Here is a 14656-nt window from a genome sequence, read left to right as displayed (position 1 = left end):
CCACGACTACTACCGCAAGGTAAACTACGGGGGAGCCCGAGTTAAACCACGAAAATCACCGGAACAATAAAACTCTATTTGCTGCGCAAACCCGGCTTTAGCGTTAGGCAGAATAATCCGGCCCAAGTTTAATGGCTTTGCGTCGCGATCGGAATTTTACGTTTTGTTTGAAGTTTGCGTCAGGGACAATTTTCACCAGCTGCAAAACTGAAAGTCAACAGAAAAAAGTAAGTGATTTTTATGTCAGGTAAAGCCGCTTCGGTGCTGCGTAATCGACTATAACCAGCAACTGACGTTTGACGCTGTAGTTTACGTTGGAATCTGTTTCAACAATTTCTTTACGCACAAGTTTTACGCACAAATGACAATTTCCATCGCTTACGTCAACGCTTTACGTTTTCTGTCGTCGTTATTTCAGAGATGTGCGATACTATCAGATCGGAATCGATGCCCGTTGCCAAGCGATCGTATTGATATACCCATCCGACTATAGTCGTGTCAGTACTGATACGGTACCAAGATAATCTAGATTAGTGCTTTCTTTAACTCTTTTAGTTTTGTTCACCCCTGGCATCTATCTCGTCTATATGTACAGCACAAAATGAACGCCCGGAATGTCAGCCCTGCTCGCAAGCTATTATCCATTTCTGGCGGTTCACCCTTATTCACTCCTTTTGGTTGGTTCACTCATGCAAAAAAATTAGTCGCCCTGGGTTGAACCATTCACCTGATTAAGAAACACTGATCTAGATAATTTAGCGTTTTTCACAAGTTTGTTTTTAAACAGAATATAACTATACCAGCATCTAAATTTCCAGCCACTAAAACTTTTTTCTTACCAACCGTGAAAAAAACGCGTTTGTATACGTTTTAATTTAGTCATTTTTCCTTATTTGATTAAAATAATGACGTAATATATTACCGGATATGATTGTTAGTATATAGTTTTTGTGTTTTGGTATCATATTTCCTCAAAGTGTAAGCATCGGACATCTTTTCTGTGTTTCTATAGTTTTTTAAACAAATATCGTAAAATTGTTATCACTATCAGAATAAATGAACACGACAAGGGCAAACATTTCACCTGTTCTCGATATGCACGACAAACAACCTGTCAAGTCAAAATTTACCAAATATATGCCTCATTTAGAACGAATGGGAAAGTAATTAAAACGCTTTCTTTCAAATACAGTAGCACAAGACGAGAATATTTAAATACATATTATACATGAATGGCCAAAGGGTTCTATTTGTTACCAGTTGCCAAAAATGTTTTACTATTCCCGTTGCGTAAAGTGAAACTCGTTAGGCGTATTATTTAAAACCCGACGAAAATACATTCAATCTATCTTAGTCCGAATTTGGGCCCGTTTCGGTATGTTTAGCGACTTTTTAAACGTTTTTTTTTAACGGCTAGGCTTTTTAGCACGCACCGAATGACGTATATGGATCGAAGTGACCGCGACCCCCTTGTCGATTACGTATGACGCATTGTTGACCGCGAACTTTATGTCGATTCGATCCAATATCTTCCGTTGTCGCTAATTCTGTTAGTAAAGGGAATAGCCCGTAAAAAAGAAATATCTGGTTGCGTTTCAGGCTCTTATTGATTTAGGCTTTTCAATGTTGAGTTGGCTAAAATCCGATTGCTACTTTAGCGTATTGGCGCGCTCTCCACACGTACAGTGGATTATTTTGCGTGATACACGTGTTAGCGAAACCAGATCGGACAAAATCAATCCGAATGCTACATAATTCGGCGCCGCGGTTTTAGAAACCCAAAGTAAACAGGTCGCCGGGATATTCCAGAAACGGCCGCTTTTATTTATAGATTACTTTTTATGACACGAAGGTAAATACACATCGTACGGAGCAAAAAAAGGTCGTAGCTCATTTTGGCCTGGGAAAAAGGTAGTTTTTTGCGATTGCGGCTCGCAGCTCTTTCCGTCAGTTTTTTATTTTGCTATGTTTATCTAAATGTGCACTATGTATTTTTGCGTGTGAAAAGTGGTGAGGCGAGGATATATAAGGGACTATGCGAGACAGGGTAGAGCACATTGCACCGTTCGACCAGCTTCGAATAAGAAACAGAAAGAAACAGTTCAAACGAAAAAACCTTCACTATGAGTTCTAGAAAGTTACCGATCTTTGCTATTATAGTTGTGTTAGCGACGTTTTTCAGTAGCTCAGAAGCCAGGAAAAAGACTTTCAAGGACAGTAACTTGACAAAATACAGAAAGCAACTTGAACATCTGGGAATTCACCAAAACTTTTCCAATATAAAGGTAAAATATCGTTTTTATATTGCCGAGTAAAAGAAACGCTTTATTAGGAAAAAAGTGCAAAGTCAAGTACACATATATTCGCGCCTAAGTTTTTGACTTTTTTTCTTTAATTTTCGGAAAAAAGTACCAACCCTTTCTAGTCTTCTCAAATACTTTGATTGCAGCAATTAATATATTTCAACAGGAATCAACTTGCTTTAGTAAAAGTTATTTTGCAATTTGATACACTTTTTATCTTTAAGGCTTTTTCTATTCTTTAACTTGAACTTTTCAAATTAGCCGTCTTACAAAATGCGTTAAAATTGTTAACAATAGCTAACCGTCAAACTTACTTATTTCCACTAACTCGGGTTCGAATCCCACCCGAGCCCTGTGGTAAACTATTGTGAATTAATTGAGTATATATAGGAGTGGCCAAGCATTACCATCTAAATATATTACAAAACCAACTTATGTTGATATTCTTGTACGTCTTTAGTTGCCAAGGCAGACGAAAATAAACACCTCGGAAAACATCCAAAAAATATTCCTCACCGAAAAGTCGAAGAAGTACCAAAGAGTGTTGAAAAAACACGGAAAAGCCGGCGTTGTTGCTTTAAATACTTTCAGGCTGGCAGAATGGTACGCCAAAGTCGCCAAAAGCTTAAAGGTAAGAGAATCTCGATTTCCTGTGCTAATTTGATAGTTTTCACGTGATTGCGATTTTACTCGTATCGCGTAGTTTTAAACTGGCTCAAACTAAAGGTATTGAAGAAAATCATCTTTTTTCATATTGAAAACATTTTTACCACGCAGAACATCTAAAAACATATTTCAAAAACAAATTAGAAATGTTGTCTTTCGTGTACAAAACAAATTGCGTTTCCTCTCCACGAGAAGTTTTGTCGAAGCTCGAATAAAAAAGCCCAAATAAATTAAAGTTGCAATTTTTAATATTCCTCGTAGCTTCTTTAATATTCCTCAAGAATATGTGCCAATTGATTAACTATTGTTTGGCGTCCCTATAAATATTGATAAGATTTTGAACGACTTTAAAACAAACTTTGATACCTTTTTGTTATAGTTCAGTGAAAAAAGTGTAAGTTTCCTTTAAATGTTAGATAATTACTTTTATTTATTTTTTTGCAGAAGCGACCATTTGACTGCAAACCTAAGCGAGCCATCAACACAAAGGTAAGGCATATTGGATTTATGTTTTCGAAAACCTTGAAAAATTCTCGATAATACAAAACGCACGTATAATGGCCTACACTTTTGGATGCGCGAAAATCTTCTTTTAGTATTTTTCTATTTTTTAAAGATATTTTTGAATCAAATTTTAATCTTCAACCTTGCAGCGAAAGATAACAAAACCTATAAAAAAAAAGTTTGTGGAGCTCTTCTGGCAAATGTAATTTACATTTTTTACAATTACATTTGCCAGATTACATTTGACTCTACAAACTTGATATTATGCCTGGCAGCAATAGCTTATATAACAAGTTGAAAAGTTAACTAAAAATTGAATGGCAATTAAACATTTTCTGTTTTATAGTCACAGTGCAATCCTTTCTCCGTGGACAGCAGCTGCCTTCAAAATCTGCAAAACGATGCTTATCAACTAATTGAGACCTTGCTTGGCAAACAGAAAACAAAGCCTTGCTTTGAAAACAAGAAAAAAAGTTGTAAGGTAAACTACTAATGCTACCACCAAAGATAAAATTTATTTATAAGCATTAATTGAGTATATAAAACACTTTTGTCTATAACAATCAATTTTTTGTCGGAAATATGATGCTTCGATTGAATTTGTTTATGTTAGAGTAGTTTTCGATCAGTTAAATAGAATATATTGTATCTTCCTTTTATTAAATGTACAAAATAGATTTAGGAGGTATCAGGCTGCTGTTACTTTTAATTATCTCGCTTGATGGATGTCTGCTGAAAATGAAATTGGCCTGCTCCAATTGTGACTTGACTTGAAGGACTCAAGTCATTTCAAAACTACTTCTTTACAACACTGTTACCGAATATCGTGGAAGTGAATCTCCCTCATTTTATAACACCCTCACCTTTTTTACAGACGATGAGATCCTTCTTGAAGAAACGCTTTCGTCGGGAATGCAAGTTAAAGGGAGTAAAATTCGACGCAAAATCTTCGTGCGCCATTTTTAACCCGCAATTTCGCCAAAATGTCCGCAAAGTCGCATTTTTATAAAAGCCCACAACCTTGCATTGTTAAGCCTCACAAGTGCACATCGTGCCCAATGTGCCTGCTTAGTATTGTTCGTTGCTTATTTTGTTTATTTATTTTTTATTTATGAACTGCCAAGTGTTTTTTATGATTTTTGCGATAATGTTTCACTCCCTTGTATTGTAAGCTACTTGTTAACGTTTGTTTGAGTATACCTGTACTTTAGAAAACGAGTTTTATAAATCTTATTTATTTGAATATCTTAAGATTTTTTTTTGTTTTTTGATATTTATTTTGTATGCTTTTGTCGTTTTATGTCCGGTCTACAACCAAAATATTTATAACTTATTTATAAAATAAATTGATAAATCTGCCTTATCAACCTAGATTTCTGCTCTGATTTAAAAGTCCAATTATAGCTTTTGTACATTCCCCCAAGTATGTCACTCGGCAAATAACAGTCATAACACAAAGCAAAGACGAAACCATACAAAAGTAAAAGTCGTACCAAATCTAGGACCATTTGCAACCTACTAATCAAGTAAAAAAATATTAGTAAATATAGGTCCAGAAAAAAGTTTAAAATGCACTTGATCGATACAAATAACTGAAACAGCCAAAATGTATTTATACGGTGTAAATTGTGTTATCAAGCCCCTCTGAAGTCGTTCTGGTGACGCTCGTCGTCCCAAAACCTGCTCCGTTGCCTCTCAGGGATGGGCCATAGAGGAACCCTGGTTTAGACCGAACTTTTAGACTGCTACCCCTTTAAATAAAATGAAACTTTTCCTTCGTACTGTCTCCAATAGCAGGGTTATAGCCAGTGGTGGGATTCAAATTTTTTGTCAGCCGGTTCTATCACAAAAGTCATATTTTTCAGCCGGTTCTGTTACAAAAAGTCATATTTTCGCCAAATAATTAAAGTAGTTGCAATAACAGGATGCAAACCCAGGAAAGGTTGGAACCGGCTCCATCCCATCACTGCTAACAGCCACGCCACACTAAAAAGCAGCATTCGCCTCACGACTTGTACTTATGACGCAACAATGGAATATTCAGACACACTGTCACAAAGGAAAATGATTACAACTATAAAAATTAACACAATATATGACTGTTACGTGCGACCTTAACCATTGCACATTTTGAAAAAAAAAACACGTGAACTACATGGATCTTAAAAATCTGTGTTTCAGATAAGATGCAAAAATCAACTGGCAGTAACCATAGGAATGCTAAACGGTTCGCGTATCTCTTAAAATTTTGTGGGTCGGTTCTATGTAGAACCGGTGCGAACCGGCTGAATCCCACCACTGGTTATATACCCCCTGTGTCGTTACGCAGCTTCTTATAGTGTCCCGCATAGCTATGCTTTGCTTCTTGATCACGTGAGCCTGAAGGTGACCGATAATCTCTGGATTCTCATAACGCTTTTCCACTTTAGGACTCGTATACAACGGCACCCAACAGAAAGTACGCGAGATGACTTTCATAAGGCTAACCGCAATCAGTCAGCCTGAGTTGGATTATAGTGCAAGCAAACCAGGCTAGAAAAACAACTATCTTATGGCGAGGTTCGAACAAAAAAACATATCAAATCATTTCACCAATCGCATTAGGGTGTTATCATTAGGGATGTTCAAAGTAGAATCCCAAGGTATTCCAGAATAGTAGGTTTCGAATCCAGAATAACGAATCCAGAATAGCGAATCCTAGTATATTTTTATTACATTATTTAACCTCGATTTTGTTTGGGGAAGGGATTAATCTTAATCTACCCTACAGGGCCCACAATCACAGCAATAAATCGCCGAAACAATTTTCTAACTTGTGTACATTATAATAAAAAAAATCTGCCATATGTTTAACATTCTTAACAACTGTCATTTGAAGCAGTTGTGTAAACTTTAATATGTCAACTGTCCAGGTTGTTCCAAAACTTATATTTTTGCCAATAGTGAGTACAATGCAACACTGCACACAGAAGTCTTAAGCAATTCGGTCCTGTTTTTTCAAGCATTGTTTGGTCTTGGGGCTTATTTTTTTACTAACGTTATCTGGTATGCAGTCAAATAGTGTACTGCAAAGAATACAAAGTTACTATTAACTTAACGAATTCTTGACAATTACACTGCGCATAACTGCATAACCTCGCTAAATATTGGCCTAAAGTTGACCTTAAGTAACCCCATAGCGCATTTTGTGGACGGCCAGCACATTTTGCAACGCTATGTTACTTTTGCAACTTAACGCATTTAGGGAATTTGCGAACTCCACACCAGACATTACACGCCTCTCGCCCAATAACGCTTGATTGACACTTAATTATTGGACGAACGTTATCGCGAGACGCGGTAATTAGTCGCCCGAAAAAACGCTGACGCTGCACTACTAGGTTACATTTAAAGCAAGCACTGTAAATTGGTCGCCGCAGCGACAGGCCAACTTACCACACGCGTTTGTGCAATTAGGCGCAACAATCCGCGGTAAAACATTAAATTATATCGGTTCCAATTACCCGAAATAAACGGCAGAATTGGATTCGAATCCAAGGATTCGGTATTCTACTTTGAACATCCCTAGTTATCATGTTGGAAAAAGTGATTCAATCTTAGTGTTGTTAAGCCACCTATCTCGATTAAAGACCAAAATGTAAATAGACGTTTTTTCCTAAACAAGATACATAGAGAAAATGTAGATTTGCCGTAATTATATAAAATATAGATGTTGTCAAATTAAAAAAATTAAAATGGTGACGGAAAACAACAGCACGGTCCATAACAACCTAAAAGATCTACATTGGAAAATGTTTAGGAGATTGTTCAAAGTTCATTAACACAAAGTAAATGTGTTTTGCATCATGGAGCTGTTGCACACATAAAAAACAGAAAACATGAAAAAAAAATTAGAAGTTTTTTAACAAGCGTTCCAAATTAGTCCGTCAGTCGCATAATAAAGTCAACTGTGCAATAATAATATCTCAAACGGAGACCTATACATGCCGAGTTTTAAAACAGCCATTCTTGTGCTCTTTGCGTACCCCAAATTTCATGCTGTAATTTGCTTGTGGTCGTTTGTGCAAATATTTTACGAAAAACTGATAGGCTAAAGTCGATTAAAGGCAAATCTCCTGTTGATTTGATTTGATGTTAGAAGTGTACGCTTCTGTTTTAACAAAACAGCTTTGGCATAATTTGGATGTAAATGTTTTTCAGGTGGTGTTCCTTTTCTAAGAAAATTTGGGAAAATTTTACAAAACGTTTTGGCACAATGTGACTGTAAAAGTTTGTCAGGTGGTGTTCCTTTTCTCAGAAAATTTGGGAAAACGCGATTTTGCTGAATAGATGTCGATCCATCCTTCCAATGGAGTAACAGTGGACCACGCATTTTGTTTCCTGTTGATTCCACCTAGGTTTCCTGTTGATTCCACCTCTCTCACGTAATAGGTTTTACGCTATAGAGATGTAGCTTGAATTGTGGGGTTTAACTATTTAAACATCGACACTCAATAATTTTTAAGTTTTCGTCCGACTTGCCTCGGCAGTCGTAGCTCAGTGTCTTGTCTGTATATTTTAAACTTCTTAAGCTCCCCAGTCTAGTGGTTCTCAATATATTTTCATGCGACGTCTTTTGAAAATACTTTAGACTTGCGACGCACGCAGCGTTAAGAATTTTACTAAATTTTATTTATTTGTTTGTGTCAGAAGTTGATATCAATTGGTATATTTGTTTTTAACAGTGATTTCCAATGCACAAGCACGAGATGGTGATATGTTTGCATTCTAGTGTCGCGATTAAGCTTAGATACGAAACAGAGTTAATGTGCGCGCCGTTGAAAAATTAAAACAAGCCACTAGGGTTTGAGAAACTCCGAGTCACTGTGAGTGAAACACTACGGTCATATTGAAGACTTACTCGCTACATTAGCATGTTTTTTAAAGTTGCTTAGACATTACGCATTTTAGTTGTTCTGATTGGTAATCCAAGTTTATAGATAACTATACGTTTTACTTTCTAGGTTAACTTGAATTAAATAATATGGTTAAGTGTCAGTTTGCACTTCTGGTCTTTTTGCTCGCGGCACTAGGTGACGAATCCGTCCAAAACCCGCCAGTCTTTCCCTTTCGCCCACAACAGCAACAAGCCTGCGGTGCCCAGGTCCAAATATGCGCACCGCTGTCCAATCTGCCGGGCCAAGAAGCCAACCTCGAAGGTGGGAAAATTGCTTTTCAATAATCACTAGACAAATTATTTGCCAAGGCGGTTAACGATTTATTATATAGTTCATAACAGGGCTGCGGAGTCGGGACTCGGGATTCGGCAGAGTCGGTTTGTATCGCTGGAGTCGGAGTCGGGACTTGAGTAAGGCCACGTAAAGCTACCCGAGTCTGACGTGCGCATGCGCAGTACCAAATTTCAAAACTGATAGTGCAAACTTAGGAAATGGAAAAGCCCATTTATCTTCGAAATTTAGCGTTCACAGTAGAAAACCCTACGTGGGATAAAAAAACGTGACTATAACGAACAAATAAACTTGCCACAGGATCGGCAGCGATGATACCCTAGTACTCGGAAGACTACCCACTATCACTTGGCATAAGCTATCTGCTCTGATCCGATATTATCCTACTTTCGTACCAATAGCGCAAATTTGGAATTCTTAAGGCTCCAAAATAGCTCTCAGCACGCTTGAGCACATTTCGGTGGGGAATCACTGAGTATAGAGCATTTGTTTAAATCGGTTGAAATCACACTAAAACGTCTTTTTTGTTAAAGGTCTAAGGGGACAGAAAGGAGAACGCGGCCAGGCAGGAAAAGCCGGACCACCTGGAGGTAATGAACTTTCATCCAGCCCTTTGCATTTTATTGACTGTATGTGGTAATGTATAGATCAATGTAAAGTTCCCCTTTTAATTGCGTAGAGCTATTTTAATGGCCAAAAGCTGTCCGCGTGCTGTTATGCCTTCAATGCTGATAAAAAACAGACATGTAAAGTTGAGTAAATATAAACATTGTGCATAATTTTTCGAATTGCAGGTTTTTGGGCTATTAATGTTTAATAGTTTTTTGGGGCTACTTCAGATTTGTGTTCGTTTGTTATTATTTACGTCAAATTTGTTTTATCATTCATAACCAATATTCTTATTGCGCAACAATCTTGTACCAAACGATCTATTTTGTTAACATTAACAAGCAAATGCATATCTAGTTATTTATTCCATTATGTTTGTTATAAGAACATCTTTTCACCTCGAATTCTGCGTTTATTTATTCGGTAATGTTAAACCACGTTCTGGATATCTATAATTAACATAACGTTGGAGTTGTCGAAATTAACGTTATTTATAATAAAATATCTAATCAAAATTAAAAATACGCCGCACACCTCCAGATATCACTCCACTGAACGTATCCGGAATAGAAAACGAAATGACTTCTCTTAAAGCACAAATTAAATCGATTCAAGGTCTTCGCAACACAGGTGACTTTTGTAAAATTGTTATGTATTTCGATATATATCGCGTTAAACATATTTAAGCATAAGGGTTATTACCTGAAAAATAACCTAGTATAGATTAATATAAATAAAAAATGGACTAAATTAGGCAACATTAGGAAAACCTATAGTAAATCATTATTTTTTAACTTTTAATATTCTTGAACTTTTCTACAATAGATTTTGTTTGCATTTTAACAGGTTTTCTGAAATAAATAAGTGAATAACGCATGGAGAAAATTGGTTTAAATAAAATAAAAACAGTAAGTCAAATATTTTAGAAAACTTTTTTTAATAGTATAATAACCAATCCCTTTTATATGAGCCTGAAAAAAACGTGTTCATATTAACAGTTAAATCAACATATATGTTTTACAATTTCAAGAACTTTTTTATTTTATTATATGCAGATGATACATGCTTTTCTGTTTCCGTGCATTCTCGTATTTGTAATGCGTTTAATCAATAACAACAACATATATGAACATTATAGTTACGCAGAAAAAACAAATATTTTAATTATTTATTGGTGAACTTTGCCACAAAAACGTTTAACGGCAACAGTTGTAGGCCTACCTGTTGCAGTTTGCCCTTCCTTGACCTTCACGTTTCCCCGCAAACGCCAGATCCTCGACTACGTCTGGTACCGAGGCTACGTTCCTAGTCTCAAAGCAGCCACGGCCTGCGCATGGATCAACGTGACCGATGTTTCTCATCATTTTTCGGTCTTCAGTTACGCCGCCGCCGCCCAAAGCAACGAGTTTCTGTTTCTTGCCAATGGGCTAACTTCGTTTAGTTTATATGTCCGTGGATCACAAGTTTCATTTGGACAACTATTTGTCCCAGGAGGCCTAAAGGTAAACCAATTGTTACTGTTGTACACTAGCCCGGCATTTCCGTTGGATAGTTAAAAGGGTTCCGCGAAACATCCTTTAAATAAATTGTTTAACAGCCGGCGTACAACAATTAAAGTTAAATGTGTTTATACCTGGGTTGTTGTTTATCGTTTTTTGTGCCACAATTAATAGGCTCCGCTATAATTTTAAGAAGTAAAAGCGTCCGCAGGATAAAAACGTTCGAGAACCGCTGATTTATAAAATGTGATAGTAATTTGTTCAATTTTGGCCAATCTGGTTTTTCGGGTGAACATATTTATTTTCAGTTAAGGAGCTTTTGCGCAACCGTTCTATATCAGGTCAGAGTAAAAGTTTAACTGTGCCTACTTGCGCCTTTGATTTATTCTTACTCTGACATGATTAAGCAGGTTTGTGCGAAAGCTCGTCAACTCAAAAATACAAATTCCCAACACTACCACCTTCTTTTAAGTTTTTAAGTGTTCTGTTTGATTTGTAGGGCCACGTATGTTCCTGGTTTGATACGCAGTCGAACCAAATTGGATTCTCATTAAACGGGGAAATACAAGGAAGTAAGAGTTATACGGAAGGAGCAATTAGGAGCAACGGCAGTTTTATACTCGGACAGGAACAAGATTCCAAGAATGCCGGGGATCTGGATCCTGAGCAATCATTCACGTAAGAGCTATATACAGTAATGTAAACCAGTCATTTTGAAGTGACCAAGTCCCCGTCAAGGCTTTTGCTGTGTGTTTTAAGTATGTCATCCATATAGAAACCCTATACATCAACATTTCCTTTAATTAAAAGAACACAAATGACAAATTGAACAAATTTTAACAGTGGTACAATCGGGAACTTCTTTATGTGGCCACGTGTTCTGACGTCAGCGGAGATTAGAGCCGTTGCACAGGATTGCATCTGCCCAGTTGATTACGTCATTGCTCCATCGATGCAGAACGTCGAGCTGTTTGGTGACGTCACTTATGACGTTCCAGAAGTGTGTCCCATTGTTTAAATAATGGTTCCGGATTGTAAAATAATGAAGGATAAGGGGTTGCATGCCTTTTTCGTGTATATTTGCATTTACAATTTTGTATGATTGCATTAGTATATTTCATTAATTTAACTTTTCTGTTCAATATCTCAGATGTTCAATATCTCAGGCACCGAACCGTATTTGATTGTTGACACCAATCACATAGAAAACCGACCCTATTAAGTAATATTAACAAAAATGAGTTTATACGGCTAAAACGGTGTCGCAGACTACATCGGGACACAATCCCTAAAGTAGCTGCAAAGGATAGGAATGACTTTACTTTCTCGAGCAAGACTTTATTGGACAGAACGATAATCAGTACGGCCAATAACCATGCACACCAAGTGCTCGCATTAGGCTACAGCTTGCCTCTAACCAACGAGATTGCAAAATGTCCTCAAAATGCGTCCGATTCTCTCGGTATCCACCTGACGAATAATGATGCAACACAACGCAATCCAAAACGAAATCGCACACAAAGATATCACGCAGCGCCGGGAAAACTGAGGCTGCGAAATTCGTGTTCTATCCCTGAGGGGAAACCGTGGCGGCGGGTAGCCAACCCGAACGGCGATTCCCGCGGCCAAACGCATTAGTTCGGCACAAACGTTCTACAATAGTTAAATTTGTGACAAACGGACAACAATTTAAGTTGTATATATGTGTCAACCAAATTGGCTATGTTTCCAATGTGCCGTGCACAGTTTTACAGAATTGTACTTGTAAATATTCTCTGTGACCTTTCTAAACAGCATGATTAAACATCATGAAGTAAATCTGGATAAGTTTAAAGCAATGACCACATCCCTTTCTATTCTTCGGAGCACAAAAAACTAACCTGCTCAACGCAATGAATTTATCTTCCCGAAAAAAAAGCAGCTTTACCAAACACATAAAGCAGTGGTTCTTAACCAGGGTTTGATCGAATTCTTGGGGTTCGACGGAGCTGTTTCAGTGTTCGGCGAGAACGTCCTCCGAAACATTTTTACACGACCCACTTAAACCTATATATCAACCATTGTATTTTAAAGTCGGTCATGGCCACTCCCAAGCTATGTTTTTTGCCAAGGTTAACTATGGCTAAATACTTTTTGCGCTTACTTTAATCCAGGTAGTCGAACCGTTTGACTTTTCCGGTTCATATTCGGTTCGGGTTCAAGGATTTTTTCGGAATACGGTTCAGTTCCGGTTTCGGTTCGGAGGAATTTAAAAGTTCCGGTTCAGCTCCTGTTCGACCATCGTTATTTCAAAACCGGTTCATAATTCCGGTTCGGATACAATATAAGTTGCGTAAAATTTTAAAACGTGGGTGGATAAATGTAAAGAATGATTTTTGAATTGTAAGTCATAATCTTTGGATTGTAAGTCAAAACAGCAATTCATTATTGAAATATTTAAAAAATATAAAATCAACGTTTTTTTATTCAATTATCATATTTTTTTCATAAAATTGCGAACAAGGCGTAACTCGACTCTGTAAAATAGAAGTTGCGACGTCATGCTGGGGCGAACCACTTATATTTACAGGTTCGGGTTCGGTTAAGGTTCAGGTACTTTCAAAATATTCCGTTCAGTTCCGATTCGGCTCCTTAAAATCTTACAAAAACCGGTTCAGGTTCGGTTACGGTTCGGCAAAGATTGACCCAAAACCGGTTCATAAATTTCCGGTTCAGTTCCGGTTCGACTCCCTTTTTTAATCCCTTATTACTATGTCTTTGTCTGTTTTAAGAAAATTTAATCATCCCATAAACGCTATGCATACCACATGGCATATGTCATATTACGACTTGTGACTTAAAAGCACTATAAAGTGCAACTTCTATTAAGTATATAAAAGCCGTTATTTAAAGGTAAATTCGAATCTCTTTAATGTGCCTTAGGCGCCATGTATCATTATAAATTGACAGTTTTGGCAATTTTAGCCATTTTTGTTTAAATTTAAATTATACCGACATTTCAGTTTCGCTTGAGAACAACAGGTGTTTTTAAGGTTGACTGTTTTATGACGTAATGTTTAAACATAACTGTACTGCGACATCTCCCCCGAAAACAAAATTTGGTTCAACGAAAGCTTGCAGAATAACATTGGGATACGACAGGTTTGTAAAGGTTAAGAAACACTTACCTAAATGATCCAAGCTAGTTGACAGTGCTTAGAACATTTATGCATACTGCATTTAAAACTTTGTCAACAGAAAAAGTGGAAAGCAATGTGTCACCATTTGGTTTAGTTGCTGCGGGTAAATAGTCGATGGCTCTTAAGACGAGCTGATGGCTGCCTCAGTCTCTGATACGTTCCTTGTAACGACTCCAAAGGAGCAAGCCGCTAATCCACCTGTCCTTAATATCTTGAATTCTAGACAGAGGTAATTCACTCATTTAATATTGCTCGTTGAGTATAGGTAATATTCAGAAAGCTCAGTACACACAAAAACGTAACGGAGCAATTAGAGCAGTTACATCCATCGAATAACACTAAGTAGGCCTACAATCAATCGCGAAACGCCGATAACGCTCGGTTCGGGTGCTGGTCACACCTCAGTGAACACTTGTTAAGTGTGTAGTGACGTCAAGTTGGGCAAGACAGCGTAATAATGCTTTGATAATAATTGACTGCAGTCAAGGTAAAACATTCTATTACGGATAAAAAGCGTAGCAGTTGAACTCAGTAATGTCCGCAAATTCAGGACGTATGGCAACCTTATAGCATAAAAGAAACACTTTTATTAATGTTTCTACATTTCAAGCATGACCTGATGCGTTTAACTATGTTTTCAACTTGTAGGGCATGTACTCGTATCTTGG

The 14656-nt window shown here is 37.2% G+C and overlaps 1 protein-coding gene across 1 annotated transcript; it reads left to right on the top strand.

The window, feature by feature from the left end:
• The first annotated feature begins 8481 nt into the window (after positions 1-8481).
• Positions 8482-12241, top strand: LOC146145630 (C-reactive protein-like). Its single transcript, XM_083390631.1, has 6 exons — positions 8482-8671; positions 9235-9291; positions 9851-9940; positions 10520-10812; positions 11309-11487; positions 11653-12241. The coding sequence occupies exons 1-6, from the start codon at positions 8497-8499 to the stop codon at positions 11825-11827; spliced, it is 969 nt and encodes a 322-aa protein (XP_083246757.1). The 5' UTR covers positions 8482-8496; the 3' UTR covers positions 11828-12241.
• The last annotated feature ends 2415 nt before the right edge of the window (positions 12242-14656 follow it).

This window comes from Ascidiella aspersa, chromosome 5 (assembly GCF_963924565.1).
Source record: "Ascidiella aspersa chromosome 5, kaAscAspe10.2, whole genome shotgun sequence".
NCBI lineage: Eukaryota > Metazoa > Chordata > Ascidiacea > Phlebobranchia > Ascidiidae > Ascidiella > Ascidiella aspersa.
The sequence above is the reverse complement of the archived record's forward strand: the minus strand, read 5'-3'. Positions and strand labels throughout refer to the sequence as shown.